Source organism: Pelodiscus sinensis, chromosome 3 (genome assembly GCF_049634645.1).
Source record: "Pelodiscus sinensis isolate JC-2024 chromosome 3, ASM4963464v1, whole genome shotgun sequence".
NCBI classification, from domain to species: Eukaryota; Metazoa; Chordata; order Testudines; family Trionychidae; genus Pelodiscus; species Pelodiscus sinensis.
This window is the reverse complement of record NC_134713.1, coordinates 11,409,349-11,434,023: the sequence shown is the minus strand read 5'-3', so window position 1 is coordinate 11,434,023 and position 24,675 is coordinate 11,409,349. Positions and strand designations below refer to the sequence as shown.

The 24,675-nt window shown below is 34.0% G+C and overlaps 2 protein-coding genes across 10 annotated transcripts in view; one reads left to right on the top strand and one right to left on the bottom strand.

Moving 5' to 3' along the window:
- The window catches only part of RUNX2 (RUNX family transcription factor 2), a 213,045-nt gene extending 201,744 nt beyond the window's left edge, over nucleotides 1–11,301 (bottom strand). For all 3 annotated transcript variants that reach the window (XM_075923375.1, XM_075923376.1, XM_075923377.1), the window contains exons 1-2: nucleotides 11,176–11,301; nucleotides 10,857–10,975 (exon numbers count right to left, since the gene is read on the bottom strand). In XM_075923375.1, the coding sequence (XP_075779490.1) occupies nucleotides 10,857–10,914 (58 nt within the window). In that variant the 5' untranslated portion in view covers nucleotides 10,915–10,975; nucleotides 11,176–11,301. The remainder of the gene's footprint in view (nucleotides 1–10,856; nucleotides 10,976–11,175) is intronic.
- SUPT3H (SPT3 homolog, SAGA and STAGA complex component) overlaps nucleotides 1–24,675 on the top strand; it is a 426,525-nt gene that overhangs the window by 55,711 nt on the left and 346,139 nt on the right. The gene's annotated exons all lie outside the window — the stretch shown is intronic.

Here is a 24,675-nt window from a genome sequence, read left to right as displayed (position 1 = left end):
ATTACTTAAAATAAGCATCACTTTATTGATCACATATCTCCATTCATTTGGTTAACCTTTCTTAAACAATGATGGTACCAGGTATTATTTTGACACTTCTTTTACTATGTTAAATTTTTAAAACACAATTCCAGCATGTGAGATTTGTTTACTTGTGTTTTCTGAAAAACAAGGCATCCCTGGGAATGCTGAAATGTGGCTTATAATATTGAAGAAGAGAAGAAATACAAAAGTATGACCTCTTCAAAGTTGAGTTCTAAATCAATTAATGATGAACCATTATTTCATGAAGATATTGTTTGAAATGTAAGTAAAATGAATCTTTGCTGCTGAAGGAATTTTAGAATAGCTACTTTGGAATTCTCGAGAAAGATACAGACCTTCTGTATATGACTAGTATGCAGCTCAGTTTGTTAAATAAGGTCTGTAAATTCTGGAAGATTTAACTTGATATGTTTGCAGGTAACATGATTGATGTGTAATTTTAGTATGAAAGGAGTATTTAGAATCTTGGCTAACTTGTATCAGTTCACAGGATTTTATTTCTTAAACAAAGGTAGTCTAGATGTTCTTATTGTAAATGCATTTTAACTCTTATTTTATTGTACCAATCCATAAAAATGCAAACTGATAAATAACTTAACTTGTGAAAGCTTGTTGATCAATAGATTGGAAGAAAAAATAATAATAGTGGGGAGGGAATTAATGTATCTGGCTTAATTTTTTTCATAGCTTCTCAGAGGTGTATCATATTATAAATGCATTAGAAATGTTTTGCTCTGAGGATATGTAGCATTCCTATAAAGGTTAAATCAATAAAAATGATTTGGCCACATTCCTAAGCATGGCTAGAACAGGTAGCCCGTTGTTTAAGGTACCCTTGAATTTCTGGATCAGACCATTATGGTACAGCAAAAAGGGCTTACTCTAAAAGCTTCTTACTGTATGCAGACTTCTGTGTTTCTTCTAGAAGATATCATCAGCCTAAAAAAAGTGAGGTTTTCTGAGCTACTGGAAAATAAGAGAATTTTCAAAGGTTTATGTAAATGTCTCAAATATTGTAGTGTATGCTCTGAGTTTTAAAGGACTCTTTTGCAACAAGAAGGGTGAAGATACTTCAGTAATTGATAAGAACCAGGTATGTAAGGACAAAATGCAGCACAAATTGCTAGAGAAATCTTTTAAATCAATTTTGAGACAAATAAAAATGAATTTGAATTCTGATTTTATGCACATCAGGTAATATGCTGCTGCCATTAAGTGATATTTATTCAATACATCTGAGTAGTTCAGCAGGCAGTCTTGGATTTTGACAGTAGTGTATTTTGGTAGACTTCACATTTGAAAAGCCTTTACATCAAAGAGCTACTGTCTTTTACTATTGCAAAGTAGAGTTATGACTTATTCTGTATATTTGCTATGCTGCTACCCTGTTGACATTGTTAATATAGATGTACTAAATATCAAATGATTTCAAGATTAAGTCACTGGGATTAGTGCACAGATTTTATGTATACATTAAATTTGCTTTCTTCATACTTTCAGATTATCTAAGATGCAAATTCTTCTTAAATTGTGGGATGAGTTTTTTTTTTTAACACTTTAAGAAGTATCTTAAAATTACTTTGGAGAAAATCATTCCGAGTATATGGTAAAAAGCACATACTTCTAATACCTGGATTTTTATCTTTTAAGAAGTTTTTAAATAGTGAAAAATTGATCAGTGAATTATCCCATATCAAGCTGTGCACATTTTTATCAGAATTGGAACTTTCCATTTCATGTGTATGTATGTATAACTTAGACACATCAAGTAAATTCTGTACATGTGCATTGCACATGTGCCTTAAAATTACTGAGTAAATGAACATTATCCCTCGGAGTGCATAGCAAAATAAGACTACTTTACATTCTGTCCTGCATATTGTACCTACATAATATTTATATAGAGATATAATGTGTTATATAATATTAAACATACAGAAAAGATTTCTCTCTCTATCCAGAAAAGTTATGTTTACAAATGAAAATTCCAGTTCATTATAGGGAATGTCTGATTGAGTCAATCAGCATATAGAATCACAACAGAATATGGACTTAAATCCTCCTTCTAATGTATTGCAAAAATAAGAAATCATTCTAGATCTTGCTTATGCATTATGTGGTCACATTTTTGCATTGACATTCTATTTATTCTTGCTTAGTTTGAAATTTTGTTAAGTGAGAAAAATACACAGACTTCTGTTTGGTGCTAAATTAAAATCTTTGATACTGTGATCTTTGACTGTGTGAATTATTTTATTATCTACATGTCACTGGATTTTCTTTGATTGCTGTTGGTTTCCTATAATAAAATTTTGGTAAAAATATTGGCTTGTGTGTCTGAAATTTTTAATGTTTTTGTAGATTTTCAATTTATGCCTCATAAGCAGACGGACAGGAGTACTGAATAACAACACAACAAAAAAAATACAGTGCATAGTCTTGAATGTAGAAAGTTGGATGAGATTGCAGTGGAAAGGAAGTGAAGTAAAGTGAATGCCCTTCATGCATAAAATCCTTTTGGGAAAAGAGAACATTTTTACTAGTGTATATTAAGGTACACTGCCTGTGTAAATAGTCACTGCTTTCTGGTCCTGTCAATTTTAAATAAGCCGTTCATTGTTATAACTTAGTTACTTCACATTTTAAAAGGACAGTTGAGTTAAACTTTTGATACTCTTGATCAAAAAAATCTAAGAAGATAAATTCAGCTGTAAATGTATATTGGTAGCCATTATCTGTGGGAAGCAAGATGCATAGATCATATTAGAGCACACATATGGTACAAACTTATTAGAAGTGTTCCATTACAAAGCTGCTTCTGTACTTGGGTATTGTACTTCAGTGAATACCGTTAGCTTTCATAAACTCTCATTAGTGAGGCCTTCCGATGCTGTACTGTACAAAACCCTTTATATCCTATAATAACCGTGACTCGTTTGTTTGCTAATATTTTCTATTTAAGAATTAATTATGTGAAATGTGGTACTTATAGACAGTAATTACAATTTATATATAGTTAGTCAAACAACACTATATACTATGTTTCACTCTTGTCCCAGAATAAAAAAATGTAGTGGGTCTCACAAAAGCCTTTTTACTTTGAGCAGGTTTACATCTAAACTTCTGTTCTGTCACAGCTATGTTCTTCCCTGCTGAAGCTGACTCTCTTGCGTTTTCTACAATAAGGCTGATGCTGACAATAATATAAATACTGATTTAGAGAATTCACATTTTAATGGCCGAAGAGAGCCTTATGTGTCAGAATAGAATTCTTATAAATTAAATACAGTGTGATGAATTTGTTTAATCACTTGTAGAAATAATATATTGCAGTTTGTCATAAACAGCAATTATACAGTAAAGTAGAAACAACCGCAGTTATAAAACCATGGTCTCGCTTTATTTTTAACTCTTGATTGAGTTCACCTTGTCTAATACTGATATTCCCAAATGCAATTTCTGTTTTCTTGAGTATGTATTAGGAAAGGTGAAGGTATGAAAAATAGCCCTGTTTCCTTACTTACACATTTCCCCAGAGTATTGCCATTTTTTTAATATATAGTATTTGAACAATCACTTACTATGGTATTACTGTTATTTATATTGTGCTATCAGTACACCTTGCACTTGACAAAGACAAGATCCTTTCCCCCAAAAACTTACACTGAAATAAGTCCTAGGACATTAGCAGAATAAGCTGTTCATAGCAAAGATTTGTAAACAATGTTATGAAATTCAGACTGTTAACAAATTTGAATGTGATAGTACATCTCATCCCTGCATAATTATAGTGATAGGTTACTGTATGCTAATTTAAATGATTAGATATTATGCTTAGAGAAATACAGCTATTTAGAAGTAGGGATGTGAAAATGTAGAGTTAAAAAAGCAATCAGTATTTAAATTTGTCTGTGTGTTAGCAGGCAGGGTGTTCTTCCTGTTTAAAAATGTAAATATCAACTGTATATATGTGTTCACGTGTGCATGCATATTTGCGTATACACTGGTGATATATTTATTTTGAAAAATGTTAATTTTTCCTCTTTCTGGTATCACAGACAAATTTAAATACTTTGTTTATTTTAACTCTGTGTTTTCTGATCCTTATTTAAAAGATATTCAGATACTTTGAAAAAATATTGCCTCCAGAAGTAAATGGTTATGTATATGTAACATAGATATAAATAAAAAAAATCTGTATATTGTTTCTCATAAAAAGGCTCTTTTGTTAAATTGTTATGTGGCGATCATGTTAATTGAGTTCATTTGGCAAAAAATTATTTATTCACCTGCTATAATACCTGTTGGTAATAAATATAAAATATATCATTTTATACAATAACCCAAGTTTCAGAAAGAACAGTGCTTGTGTAGGTGTGCATCAGTATATATGCTCACATGCATTGTTAATGTTATTAATTTTTGTTGAGATCTTATGAAACTGGTAGCCTCTGTTTTTGTCTCTTACTAAACCACAAAGTGGATTTAGATACAAGATATCTGACCAAAAGGGATAAGTTAAACAATGGTTTGGCACACTTGTGGTTCAAATACATTCAGAAGAGATAAATATATAAGGTACTTGAGTTTTAATACTTTCTGTAAGAAAATTAATACTAAATTATGATTTATTCTCAGATACCAACAACTCCAATGAAATATAGTATGTGAACAAAAAAAAATCACTGTCTATCAGAGAAATACTGTAACAAATCCTGTTGGATTGACTTCCTGCCAAAAGTTCTTTGCCACAGGGTTTTTAGCTATAACATGTTAAAAGTTAAAACTATTGTTAATTCCGGGACTGCCTGACTTTAATGAATGTAACATTTCTTGAAAACCAGACAGCAGAGGAAATAATGGTTTTAACCTGCACTATTACAATAAAGGTTGTTTTATTAAAAAGAGATGAGATAATACTCCTGAAATAAACTGCTTAGAATACATACAGTAAATGTTATGAAAAAATGTCTGAAATTCTGAAGTACATGCTTATTTAAAGAAAAGAGAGTAGTGTACTTAGACTTACTGTTTTACAGTAATAAAATCAAATATTTTGGGGAAATTAGAATATTTAAAAAAGTATTGATTAAGTCACTCACTGCTTCCATTTAAAGTGATTTTAACAGTCAGTGAATCAATATTCAGTCGCCCCCTACCCCTTGGATACAAGTTTATATATTAAATAGGAAACTTATAGCTACATGATGAAGGCTAGATCAGTCCACTGCATGCTAACAAGCAGAATTTTAAAAAAATACAGGAAACAGATGCATGAATAATAGACTTTTTATTGGAAGTGTTGAGCTGTTTTATGATACAGTAACTCAGGTTTAGGAGGCTATTTTGTCCCTGTGCTCATCTTTAAAATAGTCTCTTTAAGGTGTATTTTTCAACATATTAAGTGGGAAATCTTTTATTTATTTGTAGAAGAGAGAATGTTTATGACAGGAAACATGGTCTTAAATTTAAATTTTATTAACTTAAAAACAAATACCCGAGAGCAAAAAAGGCACCCCCCAACACCGTTCCCCATACGCCTGTAGAGGGGAGTGTGAAAGAGACTGTAAAAACTGATGCTATTATAAATAATATAAGAAAAGTGCAATTGTTGGAGGCCTGTGATGGAAAGGGTGGATGTCTGGTGCACTTGGTGGATGTCTGCTGTCCCTGCTCTAAAACTTGTGGTTAACTCTTAAGCCTGGAAGAATTTACCAGGAAAAGCCTTTGGAAGAAAGCATAATATTTCTTTCTTCATTTTTTGAAATGGAAATACATTTATCAACACAATATGAATTTGCGTGGTGTTTACTCTTTGTGGGTAATTTAAATTAGTCTTTAGGGGTCTTTTTTAAATGACTATTGTATACTTTTACATTGCAGTTAAACTGTGGGCAAATTTGATATTTTCATTATTTCACGTTTAGATTTAAACTGCTTCAGGTTTTTGCTAAGTTTGCTTTATAACTTGAGGCCTCCTTCAATTAAAATATTTTGGACCTCAGAGAACATTAAATGTGGCAGTTTATTGTAACTCTTATTAATCCAGATGATTTAACAAGTTTTCAGAGACAACTCCATCATCTACAATACACAGTACTGAATTGTATTAGGTACACAGAGTAGGGCCTGATTTTTCAGAGGTGATGAGCACCCACAGCTCCTGTTGACCTTCATGGTAGCTGGAGTGGAGATCTGTGGGTGCTCCATGTTGCCATGATCCTACCGGTATGACCTACTTCTGCCCTGCCTTGCATTCTTTAACGTCCACTGAAGTCTGTTGGACATAGGTGTGTTACAGAACATAGGACACGTCATTAAGCATATTTACAGAGTAGCTTTTACTTGAAGGTAGGAAGCAGCTGCAGTGTATAGTTTCAGCCCTCTTTGCAAGAATATTTTGCATATTGATTTGTTTTCCATGTATACCTGAAAGCATAAATGGTGTTTATGTCTTCATTACGGGTGTAGACTCTTTTGAACATATACTAGCCATATGAAGTACTGAACTGCATGTTGTTGTAAAAGCTAATGAGAGAGAAAAATAATAATAAAAAAATAAGGAATGGCATTTTTATACTATTAAAATATATTTTAAGGTTACAGTTAGTTAGACCACCACCAAGAAGTCACACCGTTTGGGAGGGACTTTCAGTATTATTGTTATACTATTAATGTGGGGTGGCAAAGTCTTTAAATATTTTTGGTAAAGTAGTTAATACAGCATGGAAGTTTGATATTTGTACAGTTTGTAAAAGAATTTGAGGTGTTACCCTATTTTGACTTGAGTTTTCAAGTATGTACTGGTGCATCATTAATCATAGGAAATGCAAAAATAAATAATATAGTCCCTTTGGATTTTTCATGTGAATACTTACCTTTTCCTTTTTTTGTATATACAGTTGAGGTATTTAGGTAACCCCTAACCTTCTGCTTCAACAAGGAGGTACAGTATAAAAATATTACCACAGTCTTCATATGAGCAGTTCTCTCTAAGAAAACCTCTAGATGAATATTTATTGAAAAAAGCAAAGTTGCAATACAGAATGACTTAGCTCGGCCTCAGTACTATATTTTAGACCACCAGTGTATAAAATTAAAAGCACATGGATTTTTGAATCACTAGAAAAGGTTTGTAATTGATTAGCACTCTATGAAAGTATTGAAGTGGAGTAAAGTTTGATTTGTGAATGGTTCTATTCAATAAAGATTAATCCTGTATGCTAGATTTTATCATTAGTGCCTCTAATGAGTTTGGCTGGGTTTTTTTCTCCCTAGTTTATTTAACCATCAGATAATTCAGTGTTCTGTTAACAAACTGGAACATTTGTATCTTAGCAAATTATACATCAGCATGGCTGATTGAACAATCCAGACTATCAGTGGTTAGTTCAAAGGAGGTAATTAAATGAATACATACATTTTATTCCTTACAAGCCATTTACAAATATAGTGTAGTCATGTATATTTCATGTGTTTCACATGCTTATTAACTGTAGTGTCGGGAATCCATTTTTCTTAATTTGAATGAGAATAGTAATCTATTCTTGGTGTTCCATGTTATACTTTATATTCTGAGCACTTTGCATTATGTTTTAATATAAAAAGTGTTGATTAAAATTGATTTAGTTCATATGTTTATGATTGTGAAAGCTAGAGGCTGAATTTATAGATGCTTTCTTCTTTTAGTCCACAAAAATATATACCATCCTGATTTCTGAATTTCTTCTTATGAATCCTTTTCTACATTGTGTACTTTTATATTAATGTAAAATTAAATTGGTTACAAAGTGATAGAGTAGCTCATAAATAGTTGAAAGGTTTTTTTTTTTAAATAGTATACATGTCATTGTGTAGTATCATGATATCAGGCTTATAACAAAAACTTCTAAGTGGTACAACTTTAATTTCCACGTATTACATCTGTTTATCCGGATCAATTACAAAAAAGTTAGCGTATTGGCCAAATTCTTGTCTTATTTAAATTCTGGGCAACTTCATTGAAGCCAGTGAGGATGCACAGAACATACATACAGAGGATGCATCAGTGCAGAATGTGGTTCCTGTTATGTATAACTGATATGGTATGTATTTCAGAAGTACTACATGATCTGGAAGATCCTCTGTAAATCATATCCACCGGATGTTTTTCAACAATGTGTTGTTTGTTGGTTTTTTAGAATTAATTCTAAGCAATCTACTGTTGCTGTAGTTTAAACCAGAGATATAAGATTATAAGTGTCTTGACAAACTCAAAATTAACAGGCTTGAATTAAAAGATTCAAAGCGTTACTATTCACAGGCAGAACTCAGTCCAGCCTGGGATTTAGCTCTACGTTTACCTGTGCTGTACAACAGTTTAAATACAGAACACAGTTTTTGGATAATTCAGAATTCATTAGATTAAGTAGGAATTTGTTTTTTGAAGTTATAGAAAATGCATGATGATTTCAGTTACGATTAAAATGCATTGCATCAGGTAAAATAAAAAATTGCAGAGATACTATTAAACTTATTGATAAGCAGATCAGAAGTCTGATGCATTTTACTTCCTTGGCTCTGCTGTCAGCCATCAGTAGTTCCACAGGTGAGTTCTTAAGAAAAACGCCATCAAATTTAACAGGCCCAATAAGAATAAATTAGAGAACAGAATGGGAGGAGACTAAATGCGGGACCTGACTATAATGAAGATCATAGTTGGATTATGCATTCTATACAGAACCACGCTATTTTGCTTGGAAACACTAATTTGATCTTCTAGCCTCTATTCTTATTTTTTTAAGATTAAATATAAAGTCAAGGAGATATTCTTCTCTTACTTTAGAAATTCATTGTAATTTGTCTCAAAAGACACATTTATTTGTTCAGCCTTACCTATATATGCAAAATTTGGAAGCACATTGGAACATTATTCAGTAGCTTAAAGAATGGCCAAAAGTAGATGAATTAAGCAGTCACCACTTCATGTTATGATAATTTTAGCCAACTAAATTTCTCCTAATCTTTTTTGGAAGTAAAAGCAAAAGAAAGTCCCTATACATGTAAACTGTATTTCCTGTTGTAAACACTGGGATAATGTGGTCTGGCTACACTTCGGCTGCGCTTCATTAGGACAGCAGTTTTAGTAGAAATACTGCCTACCATTAAAAAGTCTATTTTTTTGTGTCCATATTTTACCTCAATATTATGTGTAGTACACCTTTGCATGAGCACTTTCAGACAGCTAGTGCTGAGAAGCAGCACTATGTAGTCTATCAGTGCTTTTGTACATCATAAATTAAAGTTATTCTATTCCTTAAATATGAACTTTCTTTGTTTGATTGTGCTTATAGACTTACAGTACATTCATGTGCTTAACTACTAGCCAGTTGAAACGTGTGAAGTAGGAGGGGTAAAGGGAACTCCAACCATAAGCTAGTTACAATATAAGCTTAATCTAGGTGTATGTGCTGAAAGTATTTCTAGCATCCTTTTTTTTTTTTTTGTTCTCTGAAGTGTTTGTGGGGGAGGAGAGGTAAAAGTTTAGCTACAACCCCAACAAGGTTTCAGCATGATGGACAGCATTAAGAAAATCTTGTAAGTTTTCATGTGCTTTTCTTTTGGTTTCTCTGAGATCAATCAGATAGTTTTATTGACCTGTTTCAGTTAAAAAATTTGCATGTATACCTGACCGCTGATCAACTATTATGATGCTTTGGGATTTTGCTGTCACTCTTTCAGCTAACACTCAGCTGCATTGTGAATTTCATAGAAATCAGAAAATAATTATTCAGTTTTAGCGAATGATAATTAATATAATAGAGGATTAAAATGTGATTTATTGATTTTAAAAAACAGGTCTGGGGAAGGTTTAAAATTAAAGTGATTGCAATATCAATTTACAGCGTATATGTACTCTGTATATGGAACATGTATGTAAATATACACATGTGTAATTAATTATTATTTAATGAAGATATTTTAAGACCTGTTTACAGTTTTGAATATCAAGCTGATATTTGGCAAAATACTATTATACAGAGCTGCTAAAAAAATGCTACTTACAAATTAAACTGAATTTCTTCCACATTTTTAAATTCCACATATGAATAGTTTTTACAGAAAAATGATCTCAACTGATTCATGATTAAAATGTAGTTAGAAAAACTATTTTTAAAGAGCCCAATGCATTGTAATGCGTGTTTTACTGATTTTGGGGTTGACTCTAGATTAATGCTGAATACTTTGACGTTTATGCTAAATGACGTTTCTTAGTTTATGAAACATTTAAGACAATGGTAGGGCAGTTGTATAGGAGAAGTTTCTAAGTCCTGTATTTTACTTATTTTCTTCAGATACAGAGAACTAGCAGTGATAAATTAGTAATTCATTTGTCCATTGCAAAGATGCTGGAGCTATAAAATGCCACATTTCACCCCCCCCCCCCCCTGCCTCTGAACCTGATGCTCTTCTGTGATATTGTTTATTGTGCTCATTTAATATTCATATTTTAATAAGATTTTTGATTTTTTCAGAGCACCATCTTACTTTGCTAAATGCATACAACTAGAAACAGTGACTTACAAAGGTGACAGCACACCTGCTGTCAAACGCTGGATTGTACAGTATAGTGACTTCACTTTGCCTACCTTGTCAGATTACTATTTAACAAATTAGTGCTTAAATCTACATGTGTTATTTATGGTAACCTCTTTTTCATGACTACTCCCAAATATACTATGCGTTCTAAATACCATAAATATTATTTAACAAGTTTTTGGTTTGATGGCAGTCAGTGAGCATTGATAGAATTAAATAAACATAATACTTACCCCAAAAGAAGTTTTGCTGACATGGTGTCACTGAGCTGAACAGACTGTTTGATGCCATAGTCCTCTGTTTTCACACGCAACTTGTATCTTCTGGTGTAAATACTGCTTGAAGCCTTAAACTGAAAATACAAACCATACCCAATCCCAGTTTTAGTATTACAGTGTGTCTAGAGTGCATAAACTCTGTATTTGTTTTTTTCTGTCAAAAAATTGTGTTGCACTGATAACGTGAAAAGCAAGGAAACAAAACAAAAAGAGAATGAGCAAATATTTGAAGGACCTACTATTACTGCATAGACTGTGGTTAGAGAGCACTTACTGACTTGGTTGGTCTCAGTGGCTGGTAGTGACCTGCGGAGATTAACCATTTAAAAACCAGAGACTTCTTGCTATCCTCCTGGAGAAAGTTTGCACCGCACTTGTGGTTCTGTGGTTGTTTGTGAGGCGAATGAAGCATTCACATAATCCAAAAAAGCAAAAGCTTTAAAACTCCTTTTTTTTTTTGGAAGCACTGTTACTGGAGAGACAGAATCATGTGGTTTGTGACATCACAGTCCTCAAAGTAAGTGGGACTGCCTACCAATGTGGCTTTTCTTTCTTTTTCTTTGTCTTTTTTTTTTTTAATTTTATTTTGACAAAAGGCCTGTGGCAAGGCCCTTCCTGGCATCCAGAAGGATATAGCTTTTTAATTTTTGTGACTCATGAGGATTTGGAGAGAGTACAAAATGCTGAAAGAGCCCAAACTCCTGTACAGTTAAAGCATATGGACAGCAGAACTTTGTACTCTCAGTACAGGCTCTCCCTCACCCCCCCCCCCCCACCCACTTTCATTCTTTCTTTTGTTCATTATTGTGTCTGTGGAAAAGTAAGCAAAATTGGCGCAAGTGGCTGTGTGAAATTCTGAACAACAGTGATGATTTACAATAATTTACATCTTTGGATTGTATCACAATCTTGGGTCTGCTTCATATTTGCTGGGTGGCTGGATTCCTTCTGTTTTTCTTTTTCTTCTTGTCTTCCTATACTTGTGAATCTGTAACTCATTGTAAGAAATTTTACCTTTCCTAAGGTCTGGTAGCAGCCTGCTTGTTGGGGCTGTGTTTTGTAGTGTAATTGGCTGTCAGAGAAGCGTTAGTCTGGGTATTCCTTTACAAATCTTAAATCATGTCTGTCTTGCTTATGTACCTTAAGATTAGCTGGCAGCTTTATATAATGAAAATTAAGGGCAATTATTTATCAGTCTTGGCTTTTTTGCAGAATCTATCATTTGTATATTGTAACTACTTTGAGTACTGTATTATAAATTATGCTTTTTAATAAAACATTTAATGATTGAAATAGACATTATTAAACTGTGAATTTTATTGGTTATGGAATTTTGATTGCTAACATCAATTACTTACAATTTAAGTGTTTTAGAGAAACAGTATCACCTGAGACTTTTTGAGGGATCCTGTTAATAGTTTTATTTTGCCATTAATGTTAGTGCTTACTTTGAAAATGAAACATAATTTTGATGAATATGTGAGGCTTAAACACAATATAATATGCATGTGTAATATTTGTATATGCTTAATGGACTACAGCTTTAATTTAGTGCAATATAATCTTTTAGTATATCAGGACACAATGTGTTAACAAAAGCAGTATTTTTTGTTTATAATAGAGACTTTGAAATAAATTGCAAAATGCTGTGTGTAGTAGAGAATAATGTGTTCAGTAGTCTTGATTTGCTCAGTCAGATTCAGAATAAAATTGGAAACATCTTTAAGAAACTATCTTATTTTTGTTCCCTTTGGACATGTGTTTGTGTAAAACTCATTTTATTGTTAGCATGATTGTATCATATGAGCGCTGTATTTTATAATTCCATTATTTTTTGTATGTGGGGAGTCAGAAGAAAGGCAGAAAAGAAATACAGACTTGAAATTTTCTGAACATTTTTCATCATTTATTTGTAAAACTCTTCATAAGCATGTCTCTGGCAGTTGGCTTTCCTCACTCCTTTCCCCCTTTATCTCCTCCATTGCTTCTGCAATAAGCAGTTGACTAGAAGTGGTGTGAAACTAATTGGATGACAGATGGGCGGAGAGCAGGGTCTTTCTATTTTGGGTGGGTGGGTGGATGGAGTGTGGAGAGAGGAGATGGAAAACGAGTATTTCAGTAAAATTATTATTTGTACATTTTGCTTTTCTTTGGCAGATTCTTATCAGAAAAATATAAACCCAATCCTGTTTCTGAACATCTCAACGCAATATGTATTGGAATGTACACTATATTGTCTTCAGTTCAACACTTTACCTGTTCTATAGAGGTTGCCAAATGTCTAGGACTGTTTCTTTAAATGAAAACTTACTAGGTAGTGTATGAACTGATATATGTAGTTTGTAAAAAGTGCAATCGATATCAACTCAGCAAAACAAAAACCCACCTGTCCCTCTAAAAATGGGCTTCTTGTATCCCTGAATATAGATTTGTATTACACGATAGTGTCATCACCAAGAAAGCATTTTGAGGCATAAAAATGAATAAATAGAGTATTAATTATGTTGGATAAACAAAGTGTGCATGTGTGAGTTAGAAGTCATCGTTTAATATAATAAAAGCATTTGAAAGTGTTTGTATCTATGATTTGTGGAATTTCAAATTATAAGTACAAAATCTCAGCGAATACATTTACATGTTGAGAAAGTTTCAGATACTATATTATGCTAATGCTAAGTATATTCAGTTACCATATAATAGATTACTGTTGGAGGCAAATTCTTATATTTTCTCTCATTTAAGCCTGATCTTTATAATTTTAAAAGACAGAAGCCCCAACATTAATTATTATTCATTTCTTTAATAACTGAAAATCATACTCATCACATAGGACTGGATCTCTGAACTGGATACACTGAAGTAAAATTGACACAAGATGCTTTTTTTTATTACTTTGACTTGAGTACCTTAAGTTCATTCAACTAATGTTTCTTTTCTTAGTTTACTTAAATGGGATAACCTTTTGGACAGTAACAGGCTATTTTATTTATCTTTGATATCCAGGTTACGATTGCCACAATAAATTCTCCATTTAGCAGGGTGAAGATCATTGAACCATAAGAACACATTGTACCATGTGGGATTGAAATGTAGTTTTAGACATTTTCTATATTCATTTAGAACATAAATTTGTTTTCTCAGTGTTACAAATATTTTCTTGTTATTGTTTAAGTAAACTTTTTAATTATGAGAGAGTTTCTTAAACAAAAACATGTATAGACGTAATACCTACCAACTTGTTTCTTCAAAAATAACTGTTAATGTGATGAAGATATATTATTTCTGACAACTGTGTTCATTCACTGTGTAAACAAATTTAATTGCAGGCTTATACTTAAGACTTTTGTTCAGAAAGCAAAATTAACTTAAAATTACTTTAGGCTACTAATATAATTATAGCTATAAGTATTAGGCTAAAGAATTTGCTTTGTAAATTATGGACTTGTTCATGTGGACCATTATGGACTTGTTCAGTTATGGAGACAGTAAGTCTCATTTTGAAATTAAAATCAGTTTCAACACAAATCTAATACCATTATATTCTTGATCTTTTATTAAATTTGTTTTCAAAACCTGTAAGCCTTGCTTTATCTTATTTCCAAACATTTTGTTTTTTGTACTTTATCTAGCATAAAACCTATAGGATACATCGTAGAGAGTATATTTCTATTTAAAAAAATTTTTTTTTGGTATGGTCAACTTCCTACCAGCTAATTTTTTAAAGGAATAACTTATCCCCTGTGTTTTATGTTTCCCAGAAGAATAAGATTTTTATAATATGCCATATCCTTATGTTGCTACTTTTGATGCATCAAACTCACAGATACTGCTGCGTTTGGTCTGTCTCAAACAGTGTTGCATTTTCCTGTTTCTGTCGGCAAGAAGTCACTCTGCATTTCACAAATCCTTAGAAAAGTCATTCTCATTTTGGGTATAGTTTTGTTAGCAGTGCAGCAGTTTCTTACCTAATTTATTTACATTTTATTTCTGTGCAGGTGTGTAATTTTGGTATTTACACATTTTGTGAAAACTCCATTATATCGACTAATGTTTACTTGGATTTTAAATTTCCAAATTGTTACAGTTGTATGAATTATATTCAGTATCACAAATGTTAACTTATTACCACAAACCTTGTGTACTATTTAGCAGAAAGAGAGTATTTAATAGAAATACTTCTTTATGACAGCTTATATTGCTATTCATAGACATTCTTGCTGAAAGGCCACCAGGGTACTGAATGGATAAATGCCTAATTTTCCATGTGTGTTTATGATTGCCTTTGTTTTATATACATTGTCACCCCACCCTCTTTTTTCTCTTGAATCATAATTTAACTAGAAATGGAATGAAGCTGATAGTTTGGTTCTGTATGAAAAATTCTCTCTCTTCTTCCAGTATAAGCAAATATGGGTTGTCTTTTCTTAGTTTACTCTTTGGACTCTTACTGCTAAAGAAGTGTTTAACCCTAAAACAGAAATCTTCTCTACACATGGAGATGAGAGTAATTTTCTGTTAATTGGGAATTAATTTACTTCTAACTAACATAATTGTCTCTTATTGCCTGGGGTTACGAACCTTCCTTTGCCATATTCAGTAAAAAAAAAAGTAGTCACATAATGCCCATTTGAACAACAGTAATGGAAAACTTTGCCTGCTGTTCAGTCATTGAGCAAGGTTCTGCATCTTAGAAGCCAAATATATCTTATTGACTGCTGCTTTTGTACATTATTGCTCAATTATTTTTCTTCTTATCATTGGTATTCTGTTGTACAAGTCCTTCTAGTTAAATATAGTCCAGTAAGCAGTCAATAGTTGCTGTTTAAAATCATTATAAACTTTTTGTCTTTTCTCTGTCTGTTTTCTTTTAAAAAAAAAAAAAGTCAACTTGCAGAAAATATGGGAAACTTGTCTCATATAACAGCTGAGGATGTGGCTAGGTTAAGGCAGGAAACTGCTACCCACAATGCAATGTTACATACACTACCACTTAATAAAATTTATTTCAAACATGCTACTGACAAAACCAAAGAAAAATAATATCCTAACTATGCTAGTTAGTACACTAAATAGATCTAGGGAAAAGTGAAAGTAATCTGTATAAAGTCTTTTTTGCTTAGGGGATACAGTACTACCACTAATTAAACTATAGGAGATCTCAGTAGTTAAAGCAACCCGTCTCTGGAAATTAATGCTTGTATGCTGCTAATTGATGTTGAAGTTGCTATTTTTATACTCATAATTTTGGTTGGTTCTTTTTGTTAGCTTTTGGAAATATCCAATATTCTCATATGGTATGAAACTGGCAACTTTTTCTATTTATTTTTTTTCTGGTTGGTTTTATTTGTACCTTGAGTTTACCTACCTGTGCCATATCTAAGGAAGCCTCTACCTCCTTCCCTTCCCAGAAGGAGAGACGAGGCTAAATATTTAACCTGTTTGTGGTTTGGCAGGAAAATATTGTTCATGCAGTTCTTAAGAACTAAGAACAGAAAGAACATTTATTTATTTATTTACTTTTCCTGCAGGAAGACAGACAAACTTAATGATGTTTTATTTGACTGCTGACATTTTGGATAAAGTGATCTAATAGTTATTTACTATGCTTTGGTTAATTTATGAGGTAGATAAAACATTGTATACTTATTGTGTACATTTAATATGTTTAATAAGTACTTATTAAAGCAGTATATTTTACATGGATAGTGATACCTGTTTGGACATTTATGCCATTTCAGCATAAATGTCTTGAGGGTTTTATTTTAGAGAGGGTAGAGTCCTTGTTTCTCATTGTTTTTAAATACATATGTAATAAGGGTGATCCTGTTATGGAAGGATTTTTTTTCAAGTGTTTTCCCCTATAGTTAAATGCTTATCAAGAACAGCTGCTATAGTGCTATGGATCCTGTCCATGGACTCATGGTGGTCCGCTGAACAACGTTCTTCAACTTTGACAGGTGAGACAGAGACTCTGCAGTGCCACAGCTTTTGGATGAATCTAGCTGTGGTTGGAGAAAGTGCATCTTGCCAAAATATATGGGTAGGACCACACACAGCCTTTAAAATAGTTATTGTAAGCTTATTTTTAGGCAATATATGTCTTGACAGTTCCTTTATTTGCATGCCAGTTTCATTGCCGCTTATAGATTTTTCATTTATTTTAGTAATGGCAATTGCAGATTTAAATCTGTGTTTGTAAAACTTTTGCACAACATTTACACTGGAAAACGACAGACTTTCTCCTTTCAAACCTCAATCAAGATTAGGAGGCAGGTTTTTAAAAAACGTTGTAGCAGAACATTCATGCTGCTCTTAGATGGTGTCGGTGTTTTCGTGTTAAGCCACTGTTTTCTGGGGCATAGTTCAACAATAAAATGTTGCTTCTGGATTTAAAATTATACCAGTTTCAGATGCCTCTATGCTTTTTTAAGTCTGAAAGGATGTATATTTGAGAAATGACGTTTATTCAGTAAGCCTAATAAAGGTTAAATGCTTTTAAAAATTTCTGAGATACTAAACATTGAAATTAAAATCACCACTTGATTTATACATTATTTATAATAAAAAGTATTAAATATTCTAAATATCTGTCTAGATGATTGTCTGGATAATACACATTTGACAGTCAAAAAAGTTGCATACTGTAGGATTTTTTGGGTAAATAATACTTGGTATCTTTCAGAGCAGATGTTTTTAAAATACCCCAGGGAAAATTAAATTTATAACTGAGATGGAATAACATAAACTATTCAGAATTCAGGGATGCTTTTCTTTATATTCATGTATATGTACTTGTAAGGTATATTCTAGTTCTGCAGTTCCCAGAGTAACATGCGTAATCAGTGTATGGTTAGTTCTCAGACATATGTTTTTGTTTATTATTTTTATTTGTTAATTTTGCATACCACTATTATTGTGCCAGGGGATTTTACAGACCAGTAGAACAGCGAAGTCAGTGTCCTGAAGAGCTTACAACAAAAAATCACTGTCGTGAAACAAAAACAATTAAACCAAAAGTGGAAATGAGGGCAGGATAGTATGTAATAGAAAGCAAGTGATTTGAGCAAATAGGGATAGTCACCAGGTACCTGAGAGAAAGAGAGTGTGCATGTGTGAGCTTTCTTCCCATAGGCTCTGGGGAAAAAAGAATGGTTTGTAAGCTTTCATTGTATATGCAGCCTTGTATTCTAATTGGGTGATGGTCATCAAATCAGAGTGCAAGGCAGTAGTGTGTGTGTGTGTGTGTGTGTGTGTGTGTGTGTGTGTGTGTGTGTGTGTGTGTGTGTGTGTGTGTGTGTGTGTGTGTGTGTGTGTGTGAGAGAGAGAGAGAGAGAGAGAGAGAGAGAGAGAGAGAGAGAGACAGATGACATGCACACACTCTGATTCCACGATTGTCACTTTAAAACCTAGAATGTATAAGTCACTGTGAAGCAGTGGAAACAGCTATGAGCAAAGCTGAGCTCTTTTTGTTCAGAATATCACTAGGTTTAGTCATCACTAGAATTCGTGGTCTGTAACCATCTAATTTTTTAAGTTCTCAGCCATATTAATTTTACAGATTACACCCATGTGACAGCCAGGCATATTTCTATATCATGCCAAGAGTTGTAGACCATTTTGATGGTAGAGGTAATTCAGCCAGTCACCACGCTAATTGGCATACAACAATTTCATTGATTATAATGGGGGAGAACTGCACAGATGTTGGATTATTTGGCCCAACAGTCATGGCTTTCAGCTACTGGATTCTTAATATTTCTGTGACTATTATATAGCTCGGCTTTCTGTTTCCTTGTCATACATTTGCTCTGTTCAGAATTTTCAAACTGTTTGTGAGCCACGAAGATATTGCATCAGATTCTTAGTGCCCTCGACAGAAATAGAAAACTGAAATTTGTGTCAAAGTGCTAGGAAAATGGGGGGGGGGGGGGGGGGGAAGCAATCCAGCGAAATCGAATTGTCAAACTTCTGAAAGGGAAAATAGGTTTTTTTAAAAAAATAATGTAATTATTGTTTTTCTTTCCATCCTTCTTCCTGTTCCTCTCTCTGGATCCTTCCCAGTAAATGAGGAAAGCCCTTGTCCTGAGAATTTACTTCTGTTGCACAACTTCATACATGGTGAAATTCCTAGCCATTCCCAATTAAAAAATACTATAGATATGTGAAAAATAGCTTTTTAGGGTTGTAAGGATGGAAATGTGCCTTGGAAAGGAGAAGGTAATGGGAATAGAAGAAGTAAAATTGAAGGCAGAAGTAAGGGAAGGGAGCAAGAAAGACATTTTTAATTCTTTAATGAATTTGCCTTTCAGCAATGTGGCAGATTTTGGGGGAATTGTGAGGGTGGTTAAAACAGTGGGAGAAGCCCAGGAACCAAAACTGAACAAAGAAATGAATTGCCACAGACCCCTTACAAGCTGATGCAGTGGTTATGGTTTTGTACAATACGAGGAAGTAGATGGAAGATTGTGGCAACTATGTATACTGAGAAACAACTGTATACTGAGAACAAACATCAGTGGAGATCATGAGAGATACTCTATTTTTTTGTTATGAATGTGGCATATGCCTCTGTCAGACTACCTGTGGGCAGCGCCTCTTTCTGTTACGCTGTTTACATGGCCCCAAGGTTGAACTATGAGGATGTGAATTGCAGCAACCACTAGCATGCTGTGCTGTAATTTCTCTGTATGGATGCTCCAGATGTGAACTAAAAGATATTTAGTTCATGTTAACTGAGTCCTCTTTAAAGAGGACTAATGCAAACTGGGTACTGCTTATTTATTTATTTATTTTTTGCTGGAGCATCCACATGGGGGAATTACCCATAATCCAAACTGCGGGACCATGTAGATTAGCACTCCGATTATAGCCATGTAGCTGACCATATAATAGTAAATGCTAACTCAGTCCTGGATGGTTTTAGGACTTGCCTTCAGCAAGGTAGGCAAGGGTTGCAAGGATTAACCGATGATTAATAATTAGTACAAGTGTCCATTCCTGTGGAGTTTTAAGTCAAGCACAATCTGAGTAACAGCTGGTTGATAAATAGGGGGTAAGGAAGGGTGAGGAGGAGGAATGAAAGTAGAGAATCAGTGAAGGAAGAACTTGGAAGCTATTAAAAACCACAGCACTAAAGCTGAGCAGGAGATGCAGGATCTTCAAAGAAAGAGAGTATGATTTGGTCTTTAGAAGAGCTGGGGTCCTAGGACACAGTTGGGCCTATGTAAATCAAGAAAGGAAGTCTCTAATTCGGAACCAATCCAATTGGACCTGCTAAAGAAACATTGTTGGTAAACAGAAGTTCTGTAATCTGGAGACGGATCTGTAAGTGGAGTGAATCACAAGATTCTACTCAGAGAAAAGTGAAAGTGCTGGACTTATCCCTTGGAAAAGGTTTCCTACAGTGACTGAGTTGAGGGATCAAAGGTACATCTTACCCTGGAACCACCACAGGAACTGTTGACACTAAATAGCAAGAGCAGGGATTTTGTATTTGCGGAGAGGGCTGGTAAAAGACAGGGACAGAGACAATATCCCATTCAATGATCCGGAAGAAAGAAGTTAAATGGAACCAGAAGCAAAGAAGGGAAAGTACCTAATTATAATCAATGAGACTGTAGTGAGCTGGGCTGATGGCCTTATAAAACGGAATAGTGCACCAAAGATGAGGATGGCATGACAAGGGAACTAGGTATCTTAAATAATTTTACTGATTACAATTCATGTGAGAACAACCACAGCAATGAATTAAAATTTATCACAAATCACAATAGGAAGCTTGGAAGAGAACTGACTCAAATGATCTTCCAAGAAAATCCCTCTGAAACCCAAATGAAGAAATAGTAAGGATCCTGATACAGAAATACATGTCTTGCTAAAAGGACACAGGGTACCTGGATGCTTTTTGTGATAAGATTCTAGATAGAATGGGCACCAATCCTAAGACAGAAAATAGGTAAGAGCAGGTATCAGCAACCTTTTCAAACAGAAGAGCCAAACTATGTCAAAATTCAGAACAAGTGGTCAACAAAGAGCCAGTATAAGAATGCCCATTTGCATGACTGAAAACATACAGCTTAATATGATTGATAATTGACGTGATGATTAATAATAGCATAAATGAAACGTACTCATAGATTTCATTTAATGGGACTTCTGCTGCTGCATCTTTTCACACATTTCTTTGAAGTTTACATCATAACTGGTCAAATTCAGGTTCATGCACACATTCAAGCTACATGAATAATTACACGTTTTTAAGTGTGAATTAATTTTTCATTTTAATTTAAAAAGTTGCATGCATTTTGGGAATGACAGGAGCTATATTTGGTTCCATACTGAGCCATAGGTTGCAGACCCCTGAATTACAATGTACTAAAAAGCACATTAGTTGCCAGTCTCAGCAGAGTGATAAAGATTGAACTGACATGGAGAATACACCACATTTTGTGACTGTTTTTAGAGTTCCTTTAGATTATGGCTTGAAGTATTTTTGACAGACCTTGCATGATGCTGTTATATCTATTCTGTGCATTAAGCAAACTTTGGGTTCAAATTCAGCACTTCAGCTAGCAATAAATAAATTAGAGAACCAAACAGATATCTCTTTTGTATATTTAACTTGATATAAAAACAGTTTAAGTTATCTAATCTAATATTTTTATGGAATAGATCAGTTTTTTTATTTATCTTTTATTGTTTTATGACTGGAGTAACTGAAATTAAATGAACATTTTCTTTTAGTATTTTAAAAAAAATAATTATACTTTAATTTGGGAGAATGATGGATTTAATGATTTTAGATATACATTAAGCAATATTGTTTTTATAAGAGATGAATTACACAACCACTAGGTGGGACTGGTTGTAACATTTATACATGCTTCATGATATCTGCTTTCTCATATATAGGAGGTTCTGATCATTCCACAAGATCCAGTACCTACTGTGAGAATTACATGACATGGGTACATTTTCAGAGGTACTCTTTTGGGAGTGTAAAGGTCTGTGCAAATGAATTCAGTTGTAGAAGCAGGACCTTAAAGCAATTTAGTCTGTGCAGTTGGAACCCTCTTTGTGCCTACCCCTGTACTGAAGAGGTGGGTGGGTTCTGCATGAGCATGACTCCAGCCTTCTGGAATAAATTGTGAGGCTGGGCGCTTGGGGAGTGACTATGCTGATTGAAACAACATAAGCAAACAATAACCTAATCCCTATCCGTCATGTCCTGTATCATTACCAAATCTTTTCACTTCCAGAGAGAATACAATAATGAACCTTTACAGCCATTTTCATTGTCGGGGTCAAAATACTGTATATCATGTAATGTTAATACAGTAACAGGCTTTAGTCTTGTCATTGTCAAATTCTGTTTTACCATTTTTTCTTGCCTTTTCTATGACATTTATCATTTTTCTTATTGGCTTGCACAAGCTCTTACTTTGTAAGAAAAAGCTAGATGTGATTTTCTTGCTTTGTGAGGTCCAGGTTTGCCTTGTGTGGGTTTGAAATAGCTCTGCAGCAGTCTGTTTATATTTCAGTTTCAGGAAAAATGATACCAGTCTTCTGAGAAATGCAGTAATAAGTGGCATCTTTACAAGTTAAACATAATAATCAAAGAGCTAAAAAATAACATTTAGTTGTCTTTCAGACAAAAGTTACACTGAGGTAGCTGCTTTTTTACCATTAAGAGTTGATATAATTTATTTTTCTTTTTTAACTAGAGAACAAATTCCACTGGTTACTGCATAAAATTGAATCCCTATTTTTTTTGGTGTGGGTAGAGGAAGGTTGTTGTTTATTGACTTCTGTATGTGGGAACTACAGTCATTTAAACTACTTTTCCTTCCAGGTAATTGGATTAGAGTGGACACCCATCTACAGGACTATGCTTAGAATGATGCATCTGTTTTCTAGAAAAAATAATCATGCTTTTGTACTTTAGGAAATGCTTTTCTTTTCTCTAAGGTGTACTAGTAGTGGTAGGTAGATGATGAACTGTTACCAAGCCATCTTTCAATCTGAATCGCAGACAAAAAAACCTAAAGCAAAAGAATATTAAGGTTGTGAAGTCAAGCACTCAGCAATTAAAAAATGGAATTAAGGTTGCCTGTGCATCTTTAAATCGGCCCACTTGTATATATGCATTTTAATAATCCCTTTAATTACATGATCATGTATTATTTTTTCCACAGGACCTCTGCCTCATTCAGTGCAAAGCATGAATAATGCTCCATGTATGAACTGCTATATTTTGTTTTCTCTTGATTTGTTTAATGTGTGGCCACATGTCTTATTTACAGCACGCTAGTCAAAGTTTGCTATGAAAGCAGAATTTTTAAATTTTGTCTTTGGCTTTCTGCTGCAGCGGTGGTGGCTGGAGCTCCAGGCCCCTTTGAATTGCTGCTGGAGCGCCAGAGCTCCGCTCTGCAAAGTTGTGAGGGTTGGGGGTGGGAGTGCCAGGGCTGACTCCCTGCGGGCCCCACCCTTCCACCTGAGGCCCTGCCCCTTTCGGGAGCACTGGCGTGCCTTGGGGCCTGTGGTAACTGTCGACCTGGCTGGATATTAGAGTGGCTAAGAAACAATACCTGACCTTACCGGTGAGGTGACGGGATGGTAATATCTCTGTTTTAAAGATTGCGGACTGAGGTAAAAAAAAATAGTTATTTTGAGTGCCTAATTTGAAATGTTTAAAACCTTATTTTTCAGTGTACTTGGCGTTATGTGTCATGTTTTATGGTCAAAACTCATCTCCCAGTCAGTTCAATTGCAGTTCTGAGCCATTCTGCACTTTTTTGCAGATCACATTCCAGGCTCCACTGAATCATTCATGATATACCATCCAACTACTGAAACAAAGGAGGCATGGATCCTAAAAAACAACAATCTCCTTTACTACACAACCCTGATTCATTCCTAGACCACGTCTAGCTTGTGCTCTGAATGAGGCTGACATCTGTGGCACCCATTGCCACAGGATAGCTGTTAGGCTAAGACAGTACTAGGATTCAAAAACAGGAGTACACCACATTCTTATAAATAATGAGAAATTCCAGAGTTATGTTTGATGCTAAAAGGTAAATGGCATAACCTGGTTCACAGCTCAGGCTGGTAGTCTGGCCTCCATCCTGGCAAGATAATGGAATGGCTGATACAAAACTCAAAGGAGGCTATTATAATTAATGCTAATTAGTATGCATTTATGGAAAATAGATTTTTTCAAATTAACTTGATATCTTTTTTTTTTATGAGATTGCAGTTTGCTTGAAAAAGACACTGGTATTTGATATTACCCATTTCTGTATGGTATTGGATTTGATACTGAATAGCATTTTGATTAAAATACTTGAAAGATATTGTTAACATGGCACACATTAAACAGATTGAAAAATGTGCAATCTTTGGATCTCAAAATGTAGTTGTAAAGAGGGAATAATCATCAACCAGATGTGTTTGTAATAGGGTCTCACAGGTGATCAAGTCTTGGTTCTGCACCATTTAATAAAAATGTTAGTTTCCTGGAAGAAAATATAAAGTCATCACTGATAAAGTTTGCAGATAATTACTGCCCACGTTTGTGTGCCAGTCATGAAGAGTACAGGTCAAAGATAGAGAGTGGTGTGCGTTGCTTAGCAAACTGGGCATAAGCAAACAGTGTGTGTTTTTAGCATGGCTAAATATAAAAGTAGTAGGAGACTTACCCAGTGTTGCCTGGGACCTTCAGGGCAGCGGGATGTGAGAGTGGGGTGTGAGAGTAAGGGTTGGGGGGGTGAGG